The sequence below is a fragment of the Gymnoscopelus braueri genome (genome assembly GCF_963280865.1).
Source record: "Gymnoscopelus braueri genome assembly, chromosome: 8".
Classification (NCBI taxonomy): domain Eukaryota; kingdom Metazoa; phylum Chordata; class Actinopteri; order Myctophiformes; family Myctophidae; genus Gymnoscopelus; species Gymnoscopelus braueri.
Genome location: NC_137609.1, coordinates 44,176,268 through 44,197,972, shown reverse-complemented (window position 1 = coordinate 44,197,972; position 21,705 = coordinate 44,176,268). Strand labels below are relative to the sequence as shown.

The window sequence follows — 21,705 nt, the reverse complement described above, 5'->3', positions numbered from 1 at the left end:
TACTTAAGTACAGTACTTGAGTAAATGTACTTAGCTACTTTATACCACTGAGCACAACAATGCCATGTCTTGCAGTATTTACCTCAGCATTTTCTTGTGTAAACACATTGGTCTTGAAGAGCGACACGTGTGTCATCCCTATTTGGAATCCAGGCTGTGATAAGGATACGGCATCTTTTTTTTAAATGTATACTGTAAGCTTTCCATTGGAAAAGCTTTCTGAAAAGCCTTTTCGAGGCTTGAGAAAATGCAAAGTCACGCACCCAGCCGTTTTTTAAAGCAGCCATAGGGGAAACTCTCATGACCGAGGCATTAGATTCAGTAGCTACTGTATAAGTTCCCCTGGATAGCCTAAACGCTGACGACATCAATTACCCTGTAACCGTTAGGTTTTACACTGTCATCTCCTATTTAAACTGGATTAAGGGAGGACCGGCCGGCGGACCACGTCGTCACACTCACGTCACTATGACTCAGCCATAAGCACATAAGGAGTTCCCAAAAATAGCACATATACAAGCTCATACAATCTGCATTTTTTTTTTTTATCGTGAAAATGTGAGCAAATCTTTCAATATCTATTTTTCCATAGCGAACATTTTTAACTCTATTACAACTTCTGGGGGGTCCCTGGAACAAAATATTTTTGAGATGGGGGTCCGCGGCCAAAATTCATATAATTTTGGGGGTCCTTGACATGAAAAAGTTTGAGAACCACTGATTATAGCAACATATATATATATATATATATATTTTTTTTAAACTGTTAGAATTTAGAAGACATTTGTAGAATCCCCCCAGAAGCAAAGATTTGAGTTGTTTGCTTTGAATATATATATATATTCAAAGATTTGCACACATTTTCAAGATTTATGAGCTTGTAGATCTCCTATTTTTGAATAGCCAAAGAAATCTTAAGTGACACAGATTTGTTCGCGGATTGAATGGGTTAAGTCTCAGTTCATTGCAATGGGGTAAAAATAACTTGTAGATAATGTAGATTACAAGCGGACACTTAATGATTATGGCGCTATACAACAGATGCCACTGTTGATTTGATGCCAGTGACAAACAAAATATCTGTCTAGGAGATAATTATGTGCTGTCTGTTTACAAGGACAAATCACTTTCATTATTCTTAGCCGCCAGCATGGAACAATTATTATAAGTCATTTCCAAATAATGAGCGAGATACACAATTCTTCCGACTTGTGAGCACAACAAAACTTCTTAAAGATTTTCCCTGGTCTTTGGGCTTGCTTTGTTGAGCTGCGCCCCATGCACTTAATTCCAATGGTTCACTGAGCCGGACTTCATAAATTACACTTTGCCTCCATTCACTTTCATGGTTATTATGTCAACCATGATATCAACCACAAATAGTGGAAAAAGAGGGGTTGAGAATGAGAGAGAGAGAGAGAGAGAGAGAGAGAGAGAGAGAGAGAGAGAGAGAGAGAGAGAGAGAGAAAAGCTAACATTTTATACTCTTAATACATGTACTACCATGTCGCTTGATGAAAGTAACTCATTTTCAACAACACAAAACATAAGATGCCTCCACTGGGGGAAAGATTTGCTGAAAATAGACGATCTACAAGCTCAGAACGCAGTGCATCGCAACGCGCTGTGAGCTTGTAGATCGGCAATTTTCGGCGAAGAGATTTGATGTAGAGGGGGGAGGTGGAAAGCGAGAGAGAACTCTCCCTGATATGTGGCCTAATGCATCTCAGTTATTGAGACTGCAAAACTGTGAACAGAATGACAAGTGATGACAGATAGGAGAGGGGAAGTAAACAAGATGGAGTGAAAGAGAGGAAAAGAAGAATGCTCCCACTGCACTGTCAGGGTCTCCTTGAGTCTGTCAGTGGTGAGAGATTCAGACCCAACCTAGACCAACTCAAAGATGTGATGAATAAGTATCCATAGTGTAGCAGAATAGCCCTGCTTGAAGACTAGAAGCCTTAATATCTCCCTTGACCAATGGGGGAAGCCTGTTTTGCAGCGATTTTCAAATCCTCCATCTTTCTATATCCGGTTGACATCCGGTCCGAAATGCTAACGGAAAATGTGTGCTACTGGCTGAAACCGCTGCGAGGGCGGGCCTTCACTCAGTAGAACCAGTAGAAACCCTAGAAACGTACCCTACTTTATCATTAATTTCAGAATAAATGGGACAATAATTGACCAAAACGCATATCATGGTGATTGAAAGAAGACTTTAAATTAGCGACTGGAAGCATATAGTATTTATGACAATGTTTATTAAGGTAATAAAATCAAGTGTAAAGTTCGGCCAAAAACCCGTTTGAATAGAGCCTAATTGCTTCTGCAACCAGCAGCTGTGAAACAGCGAGAGTACAGGCCATTCATATGAACTGTCACACTTCCTATATAGCCTCAATTTACAAGCCGGACGCTAGCCCCTGGCTTGAGACTCACAATGGAATTCGGGTAGTTACTTTGGGGAGCATGTCTGGGAAGGTGATATAGTTCAAAGGGGGGTGAAACTCCCTTGACCAAGGAGAAATTTTCTGGCACATAATGTGTTAACGGGAAATACCACTCATTTTCAACATTGAACTATGTCTTTAGTACACCTTAGAGCTGTTGTGTGGAAATAAGAAAAAAGTCCCTCCCCCCTTCTATGTTGCCTAGAACTGGATAATTGATTGAGGTCATGTGATCAGTGACATACGCAAGGTGTACTTTTGGCTGAGGGGGCGGAGCCAAAAGTACACCGTAAGTATGTCACTGATCACATGACCTAAATCAATTATCCATTACCCCCTTTAACTACCTTGGCCAATACAAGGACAAATGCTCATTTGGACGAACATTAGATGTTTGGTTTCCCATGTAGGAGACCTGAGTTCAGATCACAGTGGTTACACTAGCACAAAACCTTCCTCTCAAGGATTCCATAGAATCTAAATGAATGGACCTAAAAATAAATGGATTTGTTCGTGATAGCATCAGCAGAGATAACAGAATAGAAAAGAAAAGAAAAGAAAAGCTATTTCACTGAGGATTCTGGCATATCTCACTGGGTAAATCTAACTGCAGGCTTCTTCTACAAAGCTTATGAAATAATGTCTCAATTGATTTGTTTTAATGGGCGAACGCCGTTTTTGAATGGAGATAAAAATGCTGCATGGCTTACACAATAATGTAGCTGCGGGGGGGGGGGGGGGGGGGGATCAGATTTTTTTAAGACACTTGCCCACAGTTTTTTCCAAAATGCGAATAAACCACATTGAGATATTGGCACAATATTTATTGTCACGCAATAGCATTCTCAGCAGTAGTAAAACAGATTAAACAAAGCAAACATAATGGCCTTTTCACTCAAACAACAGAGTCAACTTCAGCAGGAAGCGACATCCCCAAAATCAAACACCCGGCAACTGGCTTGATTCTTTATAATCTAAACATGTTTATGTGCCAACAACCGTATACTCCCTGAATTCATCTGGAAAGTGCATCGGCGGTTCGGGGGCAGGGAGGAGGGAGAGTCAGGGGAAATATGGCAAAATGTGCTAAACAGAAAGAGAGATGCTTGTATGCACATCATACACTAGTGCAGGTGCATGTTCATGTGCAAACGCAATACGTATCTACAGATGCACAATGCAACAAATCAAACTTCTGACTAATTGTGTGTGTGTGGGTGTGTGTGTGTGTGTGTGTGTGTGTGTGTGTGTGTGTGTGTGTGTGTGTGTGTGTGTGTGTGTGTGTGTGTGTGTGTGTGTGTGTGTGTGTGTGTGTGTCAGTGGTGTAAAGTAACTAAGTACAATTAAGTACATTTACTTAAGTACTTTACTTAAGTACAATTTGAGGTATTTGTACTTTACTTGAGTATTTCCAATTGCCAATACTTTTACTTCCAAAACCTTTACTTCTACTAGTTATTCTACTAGATTATTATCACAAAACTTACATTAACCACTTCAGCCCTATATTTTGTCCATTTGAAAATTCGCCGATCTACAAGCTCACAACGCGTCACATCGCGACGCATTGTGGATCTGCTATTTTCAAAATATTTTAATACATTTTGAACTTGTGAAATGGGACATTCTGCACAATGAGTACTTTCTACTTTTGGTACTTTAAGTACATTTTGATAACGATATACTTTTACTTGTAACATTTGAGTACTTTTTCCACCACTGGTGTGTGTGTGTGTGTGTGTGTGTGTGTCTGTGTGTGTGTGTGTGTGTGTGTGTGTGTGTGTGTGTGTGTGTGTCTGTGTGTGTGTGTGTGTGTGTGTGTGTGCGTGCGTGCGTGCGTGCGTGCGTGCGTGCGTGCATGCGTGCGTGCGTGCGTGCGTGCGTGCGTGCGTGCGTGCGTGCGTGCGTGCGTGCGTGCGTGCGTGCGTGCGTGCGTGCGTTGGCGTGCGCGTGCGTGCACGTGCGCGCGCTATGGGGAAGGATATTCCACTTCTAAACAAGGCTCAGATGCATTTTTGATCACCATGCAGTTCAAAGCAACCTTAATGTTATTCCTGGTGTCCAATTAAAAGTATCTCCAAAAACTTTGTTGGTGTGCGGTGGTGAGCACAGCCCAGTTTGTGTGCCTGCATGGGCAGGAATAGGAACATCTAAAGCCAAAAACAGATAAATAAATAAATAAAGAACACAAAAACCCCAGGGTGTGAAGGCATTCGCTCTCAGAGGACGTCTGCACTTTAAAAAAAAACTGTGTCTGATATAGCAATGAGATAGCGGGGCGGGGGAAAAGCGGTGGAGGATCTGTCCATATGATGTGGGTCACTGGTGTGGAAAATGTGACTATTACTTGGTGGGGATGCTGTGATGAGATGATAGTTTCACTGCAACAACACTGACAGCGTCGTAAAATAACCATAATAACGTGGCAAAGATAAAGACAAAACAAGGCGCGCGTGTGTGTGTGTGTGTGTGTGTGTGTGTGTGTGTGTGTGTGTGTGTGTTGTCTGTCGGTGTGCATGTCTGTGTGTGTGTGTGTGTGTGTGTGTGTGTGTGTGTGTGTTTATGTGTTCATTGTGTGTCCATGACCTTGTTTGTGAGCTTGTGTGTGGGCGGTCTATATTCATGGTACTACTGCGGTTCTCACTCTCCACTCGTTTTGAAAGCAGCCGTGTTTGAATGTCTCTCTCTCCACTGAGCAGCCCCGTCCCCCCCAACAGTTATTTAACCCATTAAGACCCGGAACACATCTGTGTCATTTTAAGATTTCTTTGGCAATATTTTTTTTTTAAATCGTGAAAAATGTTGCAAATCTTTGAATTATATATATTTTTAAAGCGAACATTTGTAACTCAAATCTTTGCTTCTGGGGGGTCCCTGGAACAACATATTTTGAGATGGGGGTCCGCGGCTAAATACATATCATTTTGGGGGGTCCTTGACATGAAAAAGTTTGAGCACCACTGATATTATAGCAAAATATGCTATATCCCCCAAAAAGCAAACATTTGAGTTCCAAATGTTCGCTTTAAAAAATATATATATCTTCAAAGATTTGCACAAATTTCCAAACATTTTCAAAAATAGCAGATCTACAAGCTCATAGCACGGCACTCTGTGCCGTGCTATGAGCTTGTATATCTGCTATTAAAAAAAAAAATCTATAATTTTGATCCCACGATTTTGTAACCCATATTTTTTCACCCAGTGCCAATTGCCTATGTAATCCTGGGCGCTACTCTCCCTCTGCCAGCCTAGGGAGAGCCCAAGCTGAAGCTCATGGCTCCTTCAATATATCTGCTATTTTTGAATAGCCACAGATGCGTTCCCGGACTTGATGGGTTAAGCCATGCAGCATTAACAACATGTATATGGCAGTGGCGGTCACAACTCGTGACCAAACGCGCCTCAGTGTTCTGTTCTTAATGGTTGAGTGACCTGCAGCAGGCTCATGATGATTTATTGAACAGGTGCCCAGCTGCTAGACTTGTGAAATCAATGTTGCATCGTCCACTTTCTGCAAGAGCCCAGCCTCCTGTGAAGGTGGGGCGACAGCATGCGATGCATATCCGTTGTAAACTACATTATCGTAACACTGACCCAGACCACCAGGAGTTTGACATCTTTGAATGATGCATGTGTGTGTGCAGTGGTGGAAAAAGTACTCAAATTCTTTGCTTAAGTAAAAGTACCAATACTGCAATATAGAAACAATCTGTTACAAGTTAAAGTCCAGAATTAAAAATGTACTTGAGTAAAAGCACGAAAGTTTTGGTATCAAAATGTACTTAAAGTACCAAAAGTAAAAGTACTAAAATATTTGAAAATAGCTAGATGCGACGCGTTGTGAGCTTGTAGATCGGCTATTTTCAAATAGCCAAGGTATAAAATAGGGCTAAAATAGGGCTAAAAATAGCCCAAAATAGGGCTAAAGTTATTGTATGTTTTATAATGTAATAATTTATATCTACAAAGTAACTAGTAATTTAAGTCTTCAAATAATTGTAGTGGAGTAAAAGTACAATATTTGCCTTTGAGATGTAGTGGAGTAAAAGTAAAAGTATAGACAATTGGAAATACTCCAGTTAAGTAAAAGTACCTCAAAATTTTACAGTACTTGAGTAAATGTACTTAGTTACTGTACACCACGGGGGGGGATTTCGCCTGTAGGCAAAGTCTTGTGTGGCCTACTGCACTCACCGGAGCCCCCAAATGCACATTATGGATATTCTGGGTAAGACGAAAGTAAACAAATGCAGGCTGAGAAGGCTAGCATGTTAGCAAGGCTTCTCTCCCCCGGGCTCTCTCTCTCTGTAGCTTAGGTTTCCTATAGTCATTTTTGTTAAAGCTGCTATTCGCACCCTTATTTCAAAGAATAAAATGCTATTTTAACCACTCTGTATGGTAGAGTATGTTAATACATAGCTGCAGTGGTTACTTGGGGGGTGATTTCCCTACACTTCCATTGGGAAGGTCAGATAAGTATCAGGTACGAGTTCTACCGGGTAACAAGTAGTACTGAATGAAGCTCATAAGCACAATATGGGGATTCCTTCGTAGTTGAGCGTTAGATGTTTGGTCTCCCATGCGGGAGACCGGGGTTCAAATCCCGGGTAGGAATACAGTAACACTTTATGGATTACAGCTTTAAGTGTATCATATTCTACTCTGCCTGTCAATTCTTTACACTAGTTTGCCTATTTGGACTGCCTACCTGGTTTTGACCCTTTTGCCTCCTCGCTAAGACGTACATTTCCCCCCTTTTGCTGTGTCAATACATGTGTTCAAAAATACCTGATCTACAAGTTCACAACGCGTCGCATCGTAATGCGTTGTGAACATGTAGATGGGCTGTTTTCTAAACTTTTCAAAAATGTTGTAAAAAGAAACAAAATAGGGGTTGAAAGCATAGAGGTATAATATAACTAGAGGGCGGACTGCCCCGCCCCCAGCTATCATTTCAATGAATGTGCTCAGTGGCGTTTTGAAGCACCCGGAAGCCTGCCGGAAGTAGAATTATTGAGTCGTTTTTGGACACACCATGGACTAGTGTCCTTTTTGCGTCCTACGGCAGCCCGGTTGCCAAGGAATGAACGCGAGATATTTATTAAATACACTCAAGATGCATATTTATATGTAAATGCATATGTATTTATGTATAATATGCTTACATATTTATATTTATATATATAAATATCTCTCAGTATGTTTTGCTCGTGCATGTACTGTATTTCTCCCCGACTGCAGTTCCAGCTTTGGCCACTGGGGTGGCGGCTTCAATGTTTCTCAGCAACTCTGGGGGCTTGGTTGAAAGTGGTTAAGCTTTGCTAGGTCACACAGTTAACAATAATATTGCTGAATGTCAGCTGAGGTAGTGTTTACATCTTCTTTGACTCATAATACACCAGTGTTGTTTGTCTTACTGAATCTTAAGATTTTAAAAGATTAAAATCAAAATGCAATAGCAGAATCTTCCTGACAGAGAACACGGGTCGATAGGTCTACCCGCTGTGTAAATGTTGGCCGTACACACCCAGACACATCGATACACAGGAGGAGTGAGAGTAAGAACTCCTCTCATCCACAGTCATTGTTTATTGACGACACCATTCATGGTTCTTGTGCGGGCGCTACGATAAACATGGACTGTACACCTGCTCAGCGGTGCAAAAAAGTACTCAAATGTTTTACTTAAGTAAAAGTATCAATACTTCAATGTAGAAGTACTCTGTTGCAAGTAAAAGTCCGGAATTCAAAATGTACTTGAGTAAAAGTACAAAAGTATTGGTATCATAATGTACTTAAAGTACCAAAAGTAAAAGTACTAAAATGTTTGAAAATAGCAGATCTACAAGTTCAAAATGCGTCGCGATGCGACGTGTTGAGCTTGTAGATCGGCTATTTTCAAATAGTCTATGTATAAAATAGGGCTAAAGTCGTTAATGTGTGTTTTATAATGTAATAATTTATATCTGCAAAGTAACTAGTAGCTAAAGTTTTCAGATAATTGTAGTGGAGTAAAAGTACAATATTTGCCTCTGAGATGTATTGGAGTAGAAGTAAAAGTACTGAAAATTGGAAATACTCCAGTAAAGTAAAAAATACCTCAAAATTGTACTTAAGTACAGTACTTGAGTAAATGTACTTAGTTACTTTACATCACTGGGTCTGAGAGTGTACAAATGGAACCAAATGGATTACGGGTCCATTTGGGGTCCATTTGGTTCCATTTGTACACTCTCAGAGTTACATAGCTGTAAGGGTCCATTTGGTTCCTATAACTATCAATCATACTGTCGCTGGCGACGCCCTACAACCTACTCAAGGACCCCTAGGGCTCCCCAGACCACCACGTTGAGAACCAGTGGTCTCTGGCAAAATAAGTTCCACAGGTCAGAAGAAGAGTAAAGGTAGAAAGATAGATTTTATGTGGAGAAAGGCCTGGTGTTAGTACTGCAATGGATCAAAGTTACATTTTGTATATAAAATGTAATATCTCAAGTTCAATCCATGATTCATTGTCTGAAGTTTCAGTTCTCTCTTTTCAGACTTTGCGAGAAACGTTGTTCATTGATCCTAGACCAAACAAGTAGGCTAACTTTACAATTGAGTCGAAATCCTTGAAACAGTGTACAGTACCACTGTTGTTTTGGTATTGTGTGTTGATAATGATTGGCAAGTAAGTCAAGTTTATTTGTATAGTACCTTTCCAAAGTAGTGTCACACAGTGCTTTACAAGAATATATCTAAGAAAAGGCATTACAAACAATAAAAGAAGAAATGATGACGCAGTCATATCTATACCAGGTTGCTCTCTCTAGCGTCCCCGCACGGAACAAAATGGACCTGTGGTCCTCTACCCTTTCGCTCGCGGACTAACAAATCGCTGTTGGAGGCGGCGCTGTGTGTGTGTGTGTGTATGAGGAGTCAAGTCAATAGTTTGTTTGGTGGCGACGACCACACTTTTTTTTGTTCTGGGCTATGATCCCATAGCATGGGAGGACGCCCGTCGTTCAGAGTATGGGGAAGTCTCGGGGAAGTCTCCCCATTGGCTTAAAGGATTGAAGGACAGCCAATGATGAAAAGGTCGCTAGAAAGTGTTTAGAAAGTGTCGAGAAAGTGTTCAGTAGTTGATCAGTCTCTTCCTAGACCAGGCTGCAAGCAACCTGGTAAAAACAGGACATACTTTAACAAAATTACAGATAACTATAAGTCGATCTGAACTGATTTTTAACCACTTAGCACAGTGGTTCTCAAACTTTTTCATGTCAAGGACCCCCAACTTGACACTTATTAGCCCGTGGACCCCCATTTGAAAACATATGCCAGGGACCCCCAAAGAGACGATTTCTTATTGAAGTACAGCAGTGGTTTGTGATTTTCAAATTTCAAGGACCCCCAGTTGATACCGTTTCATCAGTGTTCATTTAACTCTGAGAGTGTACGAATGGAACCAAATGGACCCGTCAGGGTCCATTTGGTTCCATTTGTACACTCTCAGAGTTAAAGACCCATAAGGGTCCATTTGGTTCCTAACTATCCATCATTTAGCTAGGGACCCCCTGGAACCCGGGTCCCCGGACCCCACTTTGAGAACTAATGGTCTATGACTCTCCAAAATTGGCATCAGCATCGGACCCAAAACTCTGACAAGTTGGGGCAGTAATATTATTATAAGAAAAATAAAGGTTCTTTGAGGTGAAGTTGGAGATCCAGGAGCTTTTTTGGATTTCCAGAAACCTTTGATATTAAGTGCCAGAAGCAACAAATACTAGTCATTCATCCATGGGAAAGATTTAGTATGGGGGCCGGGGGGATCTAATCTAGTTTTTTAAAAGACTGTGCTAGTAAATCTACATCACCATGAGAAATCAGAACCGAGCTTTCGATCAAAGGCGGATGAGGAACGTTTCCCAGCAGAGAGGCGGTTAAGGAATGCGAGAGCGAGTATAACCCATTTACAGGGTAGATTGTCCAAATTAAAAGACCAATCAGACGGAACACATTAATGGTTTGGTAAACATCTCCTCAGAACAAAGTGCATCATGGTTGTGTGCCTCCCGCCAACCAGTTCCACTTTACATCACATAATCTGTCCAGACTAATTAAACGGTGATGTTAAGAAACGTAGCAGTGAAAAAATGCTCGTATACATCACCCACACCAAGGTTGTTAACCCTTTCAAGTTTACTTAATTACTTTGCACCACTGCCCACAGCTCACTATACCCAACATGCAAAACAGCTCCTAGGCAACACAGCACGTCCTCCACACGGCCTTCATTTGTGGAAGTGCTGGGGGAACCATATTCTATGCTCTTCTGCCAGGTTTTGAGTCAAATAGATCTGTGACAGTGTAGGAAAAAGTACTCAAATGTTTTACTTAAGTAAAAGTATCAATACTGCAATGAAAAATGTACTTGAGTAAAAACAGCATTGGTATCAAAATGTACTTAAAGTACCAAAAATAAAAGTACAAAAAACGTATTAAAAAGAAAATAGCAGATCTACAAGCTCAAGATGCGACACGTTGTGAGCTTGTAGATCTGTGAGCTTGTAGATGAGCTTGTAGATAAAATCTGCGATTTTCAAGTAGCCTAGGTATAAAATCGGGCTAAAGTGGTCAATGCATGCTTTATAATGTCATAATTTATATCTGCAAAGTAACTAGTAACACACACACACACACACACACACACACACACACACACACACACACACACACACACACACACACACACACACACACACACACACACACACACACACACAGGCCACTTTCGCCGTTTTTTGATCTGCGATTTTCGATTGAGTTGAAATATTTTTTTCTGGGGGTAATAGAGAGGGGGGCGGGGGGGGGGGGGCGCCTGCCCTAAATGTAATTCCTGGGGACACCACTGACACACACACACACACACACACACACACAGGTCTCCAAGCTGAGGGCATGTCAAGTAGAGTTTAGTGATCAAACAGCAAACAAATCAAACAGAGTATACATCCTGGACAGACAGCAGTGCAAACAACCCAACAGCACAGAGGGAACGTGTAGAACCAGATGAGGCCAAATACAGGAGCCATCATGTCTATACAATGAAAGAAGAAACTGCGATCCCTGAATACACCCTGCAAACAGTACAGTAACATCTGACTCACGTATGGTACTTTGTAAATATGTAGATAACTTGTCTGGCCTTCTGTTGCTCTCTTGTTTTGATCTCCTTCCCACTTGCCCCCCACCCCCTCTTCTTCTCCCCCCCCCCTCTTCTTTCTATGGAAATTAACGTTGCGATGGGAACGATGTACAAAAACAAATTTCACCCACTTCTTTACCCTGTAAACCTGTGATGTGACAATAAAACTGATTCTGATTCTGATTCTCACTCCCCGAGGGGTGAGAAGCTCACTTTGATCTTTTAAACTCATCTGCGCCGAGCGGAGCAGGAGTGTGCCGTTGTGGCAGATGTACAGTATGTTATTACAATCAAATCAGAATCAGAATCAGAATCAGTTTTATTGTCACATCACAGGTTTACAAAGTAAAAAAGTGGGTGAAATTCATTTTAGTGCAGCTTAATAAAAAACAACACCACAGCAGCCGTAACAGTGGACTGGCACGAACGATGACATGATACAAGGCGGCAACTTCGTTGCCTCTCAATGAAACATGAACAACAAACATAACCATATACCACAATGGCGCTAAACGATCCCTCTTAAGAAGAGTTTTGGACGGGGAGCGGGGGTGGGATAGAATGGGGTACACAGGCAAAAAAAACACTGCGCGCACGCTATGCTCCCAAAAGGGAGCAGAGCGTCCAAGGAGCAAAAAAAACACCAGGGGGTGGACTGGGGAAGGGAGCAGGACAGATAGGAGCAGGGGGGGGGGGGTTGCGAAGGCATGTAGTGCAGACATGTGTGTGTGTGTGTGTGTGTGTGTATGTGGAACTCTGTGACATGTCCTTGGGCTTTCACCCATTTCAGAGCAGTCTCTAGCTGATGGCAGAGCTTATCGCATGTTGTTGTTTTGCGAATCACACCCTAGAGAGGGCTTATACAGTAGTTACTCTAGATAAAATAGATAAAATAGCATTCTAATTGTGTTGAGCCTTGAGTGCTCTCATAATGCAGATTACATGGGAGACGTTGGTCGGTGAATGCTACCGCTGTGGGCAACACGTTGGTCATCACACCTATTCTGTAAAATCAACTTTAAAGAGATAGTTCACCCAACAAAACACTTTTTTTCTATTGATTAGTCACCCCATGGAGACTTGAAATCATGGATATTTTTGTACGTTTTTGTCACATTCCTAAGCCAATAATTTGATAACCAGCGGACCGGTAGGCAGCGGTTCCGGTAGGAGACACAAAGGAGACTCTTTGTGTCTCCTACCGGAACCGCTGCCGGTCATCAAATTATTGGCTTAGGAATGCGACAAAAACACTCTAAACTGTAATGTACGACGTGCCCTTTGAGTCGTTTTCCCGCATTCCTTTTCCTCCTCCGTGCGTCCTCATTCAACAGGCGACAGACCATTGAGAGGCAGGAAAAACAAGGACATCTTCAATATGATTAATATTCCATTACGACTTTAGTTGCATTGCGGTAATTTGATGATCATAACAAAATTCTACTTTCTCGTGGAAACTGAGATATTGTGGACTCATCGCTCCTCGCACAAAATACCGTTGCTGATTCAGCAACAAACCGTGCTGAGACAGCTTGTTTTCAAACTTTTGTCTCAAACAACTGGGAAAAGGTCAGAAGGGATGGATGAAAAGCCTGATCCATAAATGAAAGTGCATGGAGGTTCTCCTCAAGCTGTCAAAACTTGTTCAAACAGACGTTCCGTGGCTCAACGGCTCAACTGAGGCCAAGAAAAAGTGTGTGGGCTCATCAAAAGTTAACCACATGAACCCTGGTGCCCTGTTCTGGGGCATTATGTTATAATAGGCGAAACGTTTCGGCGAAAATAGGCAGATCTACAAGAACACAACACGCAGCGAGCTTGTAGATCTGCTATTTTAGGGGCGAACGGTTTTGGTGTTGAGGGAAGAAAGGAGGGGTGCCCAGTGCAAGCCCCCTGAGGGACTCCGGTCAACAATGGAAGAAGAAGAAGAAGAAGAAGAAGAAGAAGAAGAAGAAGAAGAAGAAGAAGAAGAAGAAGAAGAAGAAGAAGAAGAAGAAGAAGAAGAAGAAGAAGAAGAAGAAGAAGAAGAAGAAGAAGAAGAAGAAGAAGAAGAAGAAGAGCCTATGTATAAAATAGGGCTGAAGTGGTTAATGTGTGTTTTATAATATAATAATGTATAACTGCAAAGTAACTACTAACTAAAGTTATCAAATAATTGTAGTGGAGTAAAGGCAACATTTCTTCCTCAGAGATGTAGTGGAGTAAAAGTAAAAGTATAGAAAATTGGAAATACTTCAGTAAAGTAAAAGTACCTCAAAATTGTACTTAAGCACAGCACTTGAGTACATTCACTTAGTTACTTTACACCACTGGTCGATTAGTCTGATCAAACAATCAGACGGCGTACAACAGTGTCGACTTAACAATTTAAGAAACTAATCCAGAGAGATGTTAATGCCTGACACATCACTGGCTGCGGGATAATGATGATTCATTGAGTTTGGGGTACAGGTACATTGCTGGCTGAAGGGATGGCCGTGCGTGCTTCAAGAGTGGGCAGTCTGCCAGTATAACCAGACATTCACTTTTCTAGGCCAGCCCCAGGGTCTGGTAGAAGAAGAAAAAAATAAGGAAAGAAAGAAACAAGGAAAGAAAGAAAAGTCCGAATGAAAGAACAAAATGGATGAATGACTCACAGCTCTCTATCTCCAAAGTGCAGTTCTGCTCATCCAGTGGGTATCTCCTCAGGTCCATCATACAGGCAGCGGTGGTGGTGATCCTGGAGAGAGACAAAGTGCACACTTTTTAAGACTAATGCAAGTTTAAAAAGTTTAAAAAGTTAACAACATCAACCCTAGTATACCTATTCTGGGCATGTTATAATAGGTGAACATTCTGCAAAAATAGGCGACCATTTGGTGAAAAACAGGCGAGCATTTGGTGAAAAACAGGCGAGCATTTGGTGAAAATACAGTAGCAGATCTAAAAGCTCGGGTCGCGATGCATTGAATTTGAACTTTTTCTTCTTTTTTGTGTGTTTTTGGTCTCCTCTACCTCTCTTCTATCCCCCAAAATACCCCAGTTTGAACACTCAGGCTTTCACAGCAAATCTGGGGTTTTCTGTAAATTGGTCTCAAAACAGGCCAAACTGATTTGCACCCTGACGTGACGTCACGTCAGGGTACAATCCCTCCCGTTTTTTTTTTACTTTTTCCACACAGAACCAGGAGATAACATGCACACAAACTGGCTCAATAGCGCCCCGTGCCAAACAGGACAATGTGGTATTGCAGGTGAAAGTGCTTTATAAGCCAGAGAGAAGTTAGTAGGAATGAGTATATCTGAGGCTTGATTTAGGCTCAAACCTTTTGAAAAACGTTTGAGGGACATAAACAATATGATATTAAATATATATATATATTTTTTTAATTAATGGTGTAGATCCTTTAAATTAGCACTGAGGGTGTAGCTGCATCAGTAATTTGCCTTCAACCTTCCTGGTCTGTAAGAACCTCAGGGATGAAATGTGTTCCATGTTTGTGTGAGTGTGTAATTTACATGTGTGGGCACTGGGCAGGGGCCATTGATATGAATTCCATTGGCCAAAGTCAGATAAATTGTTAAAACTCATTGGATTTCATACGGTTAGGCTTGGTTTTTTTTGCAGTCAAACGCAGTGCGACACGACTACTGCGCTGTGCATGAGTGCCAAGCACTCCAGCTAAACCCAAAAGGGTTCACACAACAAGTCAACAAGTCGTTCAGTCAAGTTGTTCTCCAGTGTAGACAAAAACACCAGGCCTAGACCGTAGTTAGTCCATAATTGCACAAGTGCAGCAGACGGTCAAAGTGGCATTACGCATAAGAGCTCCCCACCTCCACCTCCACCCGCCCCGCCCCCCACCCCTGACTCAGTCATTATCTCCAGCCTGGGCAGATAACTGCACCCTCAAGACAAGGGCACATGCTGCCACTTAATCGCTTCCTGCTTTTTATAGCCTCGTCGGGAATGGCCTCCTTAGCGTAGCCCGGTTCCCATATCTTGTCGTAAAGTTAATAGCATGATGAGGAAGATGTGATAGCGCTGTCGGCGAACCTCATGCTTGGATCATTGTTCGGATGGCAGTTAGACACGTTTAACCCTTTAAGACCTGAGAAGATTCTAGAAATGTCTTCTAAATCCCCCAAAAAAATTGGAAAAAAAACCCAATTTTTTTTTTTCCCTCGATTTTTCAAAAATAGCAGATCTACAAGTTCATAGCGCGGCACTCGGTGCCGCGCTATGAGCTTGTATATCTGCTATTTTTGAATAGCCTAAAGAAATCTAAAGTGACACAGATGCGTTCCAGGTATCAATGGGTTAAGATAATCGCCGCCCTGTTCCACAATCACTGTCTGCCGCGACGGATACTTAGGGGACCCGGTCACAATTAATGAGATAGCAGCCTTTAACGCATTCAATCCGGGGACGCATCTGTGTCATTTTAGATGTCGTTGGCTATTCAAAAATAGCAGATATACAAGCGCATAGCGCGGCACCGAGTCCCGCACTATGCGCTTGTAGATCTGCTATTTTTTGTAAAATATTTTGTACCAGGGACCTCCAGAAGCAAAGATTTGAGGTACACATGTTCGCTTAAAAAATATATATATTCAAAGATTTTCACGATATTTCAAAAATAGCAGATCTACAAGCTCATAGCGCGGCACTCGGTGCCGTGCTATTAGATCTGCTATTTTTGAATAGCCAAAGAAATCTAAAATGACAGAGATGCGCGTCCCAGGATTGAATGGGTTAAGTGAGTTTAGACACGAGCGCATGCTCCTTCCTCAAGCTCCTCCGAACCGACTGCCACCTTTTTAGAACAATTCTTAAACGTTGCGTGCAAGTGATGTCGATGGGCGAGGGCGGTGGATACAAATCCACGTCTACCAAAATCGGAGGAACGTGCTGTATCAGCAGGGTTGCGTTGTGGTCACGGGACGGGGCTAACACGCCGTGCAACCGCTATTTTGAGCCGGAGCACACGTGCAAGCAGAGACATAGATTTAAAACAACCTTAAATTCACACCTCAACAAAGTTAACAAAGGGCTGCCGACTGCCGGGTTGTCACACCAGCATGAATTAACATAGGATTAACATAGAGGAATGAGCCTAGATGCATATCAATTGACCATTGTGTGACCTGTAGCGTAGCGTTAATGAAGCCATTAAAATAGAGTGCAACCACTTCCCAAATCACCAAATACAACCTTGTGTATCAGTGAACGTGGATACTGAGTAAACAAAGCCTTACATGGTTCATGCTACCATTTCACGTGGAGGCCCAGGAGGGGGGGGGGGGGGGGGCGTTTAGGGATTACAGGGCAACGGCTAATCGCTGTCCCAGTTCCAGCATTGTTTGGATAATCTCTATTGGGCCCTACCTGAGAGGTAAGGCTCAGCAGGGGACAAAACTCCCAGGGACAGCAGCATGGGGAATCAGGCTGGAGAGATAACTGCAGCCGTGATGATACGACTATTAAATGATGCTCTGATACAGAACACACACCAGGCCATGGACTGGATATAGTGTTCCAACATGGTGACACTTTGTCGGGGGGTTTTAAGGAATGGATTATTGGAAGTTGTGCATTATTGGCCAAGTTTACTTTCAGGAGTCAGCTATAGCTGACTTTACAGTTTCACTCCTAAGCATGTTCAACAATGTAACATCTCCTACGTTATCCAAATATAACAATAAGGACTGCTAAATCAGGGGGGTATCCTCACCAGTGTATGTTATGTGGGATGTGTAACAAACATTCAGTCAAGATACTATGACACTGCACCTGTATACTGGCAACGCTCTGCGACGCACCTATAAAGTTATTAAGAGGTTGCTGGTATCTATCCACACACATATTTCCCTTGGCTAGAAATACATATTCAGTCAGGAACACTCACGTCAAAGTAGATTTAACCATTTATTGCAACAAATGGAATACAGTTAAGCTTGGCTCCGCTCTTGGAGATATTCTCTGAATTGTGTCCAAGCAGCATGCTAAGCAATATCAGGGAATGTTAAGCAAAACCCCCCATAGGGATACAATATCAAACAATAAGCAATACATTGACATATTAGTTTGAATTAGCAGATATAATATCACAAGTATTTGAGCCTATGCCAGACTCTGATCAAAGAGGTGGAGGCTGGGGTGGAGGAGGCAGCTAAGCAGCAGTGAAGCTAGCAGAGACCTACGGTATAAGTGAATGCAAAGCCGTATTTAAAGGAACCTCTTTGTTAAGGAGTGAGCTGTGATTGGAGTCTGAATGTGTGACGTAATGACCAGCAGACCTGTGAATGGGGAATAGGAGGCTAGGCTGATGTTCACATCAGCTGACTGACTGACGATTACAGCTGAGGCGTGCAAGACTTCCGTGTCCTGCAGGGTGCAACTAACTCTATGCTTCATTGTTATGACTCAGCAACCCATGTCTTGTAGCTATAGAATTGCTTGTTTGCTGGTTATTTATGATGAAGTCAACTGTGTCTGTGACATTGTGAATGGGTGGACGTTTAGTCGTAGTGTTGCCTGTTTGGCCAAGTGAGTATAGGTCACAGCCAATTAGGAGCATCAGCTGACTGACTGGTTGCACCTTGTATGAGATCTCTCGCCTCTGTCTGGAGAACATTTACGTATGCCAGTAGTAGCATTGATTATAGAGACTGAAATGTTAAACTGCTTTTTATATTCACTGTTTTCACACCACAGATGTCTTAAATTAACAATAAAACATTTTCATCAATCTCAGGCGTGTGGACATGTAATTAAAAAAACAATAAATCTGAAACACAAGATAACACTTTACAACTAGTTACCTGCACCAGTCCCTCACAGACACACAGCACAGTACAATTAAGTGTCTTTTCTGTCAGTAAAAGGTTTGCATTAGTGACAGGAATTTAAAGCTGCATAGCAGGCACAATTGTCCATCACGTATTGTCCATCTGTGACTCACAAAGTTGTGCTTCGCTTGTTGTTTGTTTGTCTGTGGAAACCCATGGAATGTGAAGGTAAAGCGACAGTGGGAGGTGTTCTTTGTTATGTTGCTTGGGCTCAGAGCTGAAGCTCCTTTCAACTGCCAAAATGACTCGAGGATGGAGACTGAAGTGCTGTAAACTGCTGGCACAATACTATACACAATATAGTCACTATATGAAGTGAATTTACGCAGTAACAATCTTTGGAAATCTCAAGACACTACAGAAGAGTTATATTAAACAGTATGACACGGTATGCTAGGTCTGGTCCATAGCGTTAGAAGGAGTTTTCTTTAACGCTATGGTGCTTTCGATCCTTTCCCCTGCCACCCACGAGAGGCTAAGCAGCCTATGGTGCAAAAGGCTCGAAAGTCCCATAGCATTAAGGAGAACTCCTTCTAACGCTATGGACCAGAGCTAACTGTATGCATATGACATAATAACATAACATAATATGTCATAATTATGTCATATGCATACAGTTAGCTCTGGCACCGCATAAATTGCACTGCCAGTTGCCAGTGAGTGCCTCTAGATTGTGTCATGGCATGGATCTTTCACTGGCCCAAATGGTTACAAACAGCAAACAGGACCGGGTTGATGTGGAAGCCTGAGGAGGGGCCTGTGCTCCCAAGAAAGCCTGTGCTACCAACAACAATGACAGTGACAACTATGGTAACGAGATAAATTGTCTAAAAGAAACATGTTTTCCAAAATATCTAAAGGCACCATATTCTAAATAAAAAAAACACATTCTGTAATCATTTGAAATTGTTTGCCTGTCACTGCTGCGATGCATTACTTTACTTCTCTAGCGATGGTTTTTCCATGTTAACACCTGGACCTAGTTATCAACCCTGCAGTGTTAATTAACAAAAAACGTCTCAGAGTTATCATTTTCTCGTCAAGTTTTCATGGCGGAGGCACTCAAAATGACAAATGGAAATCCTATTATCCCGGACAAGGGCCGAAATGGAGCTGTCACCAGAAACACCCGAGGTTCCCATTAAAACCTCGGTACCTGAATCTATGAAGTGTGCCTCCGCTCAAAGATCAATACGTCTCTAGATGATTATCTTCATTTCAACTGATCGCCTGGAGGGACATTGTATGGACAGCTACGACCAGAGCTCGACCCTAAAGGGACAATGTCCTGTGAAGTCGACCCTTTTGACCGAGCTATTTTACTTTCTGCACTGACAGACTGCATCCTGGGACACAAGCTAGGTCTTCTGGGCTAATAGAAAGGTCAACTCAATTTCAAAACCAGTCAATTATGAGCAGACTGGGGGTATTGCTTTTTAATGCTCACACCAGAACAATACAATACACCTGCAGTGTTTTGTTTTTTTGCCCTGCTATACAGTCATTTGCTTGTTGATGGAAACAAGCCCCTCTGGGCTTTTTTATGTCATCCTTTTAGCAGAGTTGTCTTGACTACACCATTATCAAACATGTTAATAAAAGCACCACCAGAGTCTGGGGGTTTGAATCCGGCTTGGTCGAGAGTCTATACGAACACAATTGGCCTGTGTTTGCCGTTGACGAGAATGACGAGTTTTGTGTTTTCAGTAGTTTTCCACCAGATGGCGCTGTTATCTACCCTATGAATGATGCTTTCACTGCCCGATGACGACAGACCCGGATCTGCCGTCATTTAAAAAAATATGTTTATTTCCTGTGGGGAAATGGCTGTATCTCCTTTCCTCGCGAAAACAAGCCACATCCAAATGGCCACAGTGCTGTGCAATGGATTACCGCGAGCGAACAAATTTTTTTCCCCATACTACGAGACCCCGTGCGTTTAATGAGGCGATCTCCGTGAGGACGGAGGTCACGGAGAATATTCCATGATTTTTTCAAAGGTACAGTAAAATCGCTCATTTTCGCTGGCAGTAGCATCACACTATATTACACTATAAAGAAAACATCACATGGATGCACCTGGGAAGTATCATCAGTGTAGTAGCCTGGGGTCATCGGGTGTTTCGGGTCTCGCAACAACATACACCCTCGCCCGGGCGACCCAGCAGGGGTTGATCAAGCCCCGACTTACGTCCCAGTAGCTACCCACGGTCAGTCCTCTTAGGGAAAGACAGGGCCACTCAGTCTGCTTCTCCGGAACTACTCTGCCGGGACTGGGGGAGAGGAGAGGCTCTGTGCACGTGGAGGGACTATAGGCTCTGTGGATGGCCTCCTGGCCGGGCTCCTCCTTCGTCTCACCAGGTTCAGGACCTGAGCGTTACTCTGGCAGTTAAAGAATTAAAGTATTCAATCAGTGATGTATCTGGGATGTTTATATTCTGTTTCTGTTATATTCTGTTCAGGCTGAAAACCCACCTCTTCAGGAAACACTACCCTTCCTCTCTGCCTGACCTACTTGTTGTTAACTAGTTGTACGAACGCTTGTTTACTATTGTTGTATTGTTTATTGGATCTTGTTTAGTCGATACACTTATTTGTTTTAGCTCATGCTCATTTGATTTAGCTATTTTGTCTCATCTGTTTAAGGAAATAGGTAGCTGATATATTGCACTTTTACCTTAGCGCTAGGTATACTCTTGGTTGCTTGTTTTTGCAGAAAATGCACTAAAGACTTCTGGTGATTAGTAGTTTTCGTTCCCTACCTATGTTGAATACACTTATTGTAAGTCGCTTTGGATAAAAGCATCTGCTAAATGACTGTAATGTAATGTAATGTAATGTAATGTAATGTAATGTTTGCGCGGAAACATTACTCCATGAACTGACCGAGTTTAAACTAAAAATTATCCTGACCCTTGTCCCCCCTCCCCCTCTCTCCGAAAGGTTTATATAACCCAAATGTCTAGCCTGCTTATAGGGATATCATTATTTCATCCAGCAGCAGTGCCTTTCCTGAGTACAACATCGTAGGTCTCTGGAGGTCGAATCGTTCCTGTAGGTAACCTTACAGTATGTTATGATACACTGGACTTGACGGCCTGAAAACACCATCACATTTAAAGATTTTCTTTTGCAGCCCTTAAATTAAAGGCCAATTGTGGGTAGTTTGCGGAAATAACAACATAGTAATTATTGATTGATACGCAATAGCGACTCTAAATAGATTGAACTAAA

The 21,705-nt window shown here is 42.2% G+C and overlaps 1 protein-coding gene across 2 annotated transcripts in view; it reads right to left on the bottom strand.

Moving 5' to 3' along the window:
- gabrb2b (gamma-aminobutyric acid type A receptor subunit beta2b) overlaps window positions 1–21,705 on the bottom strand; it is a gene marked incomplete at both ends in the record, with an annotated part of 134,206 nt that overhangs the window by 26,000 nt on the left and 86,501 nt on the right. For both annotated transcript variants that reach the window (XM_080436260.1, XM_080436261.1), the window contains one exon: window positions 14,277–14,359. In XM_080436260.1, the coding sequence (XP_080292386.1) occupies window positions 14,277–14,359 (83 nt within the window). The remainder of the gene's footprint in view (window positions 1–14,276; window positions 14,360–21,705) is intronic.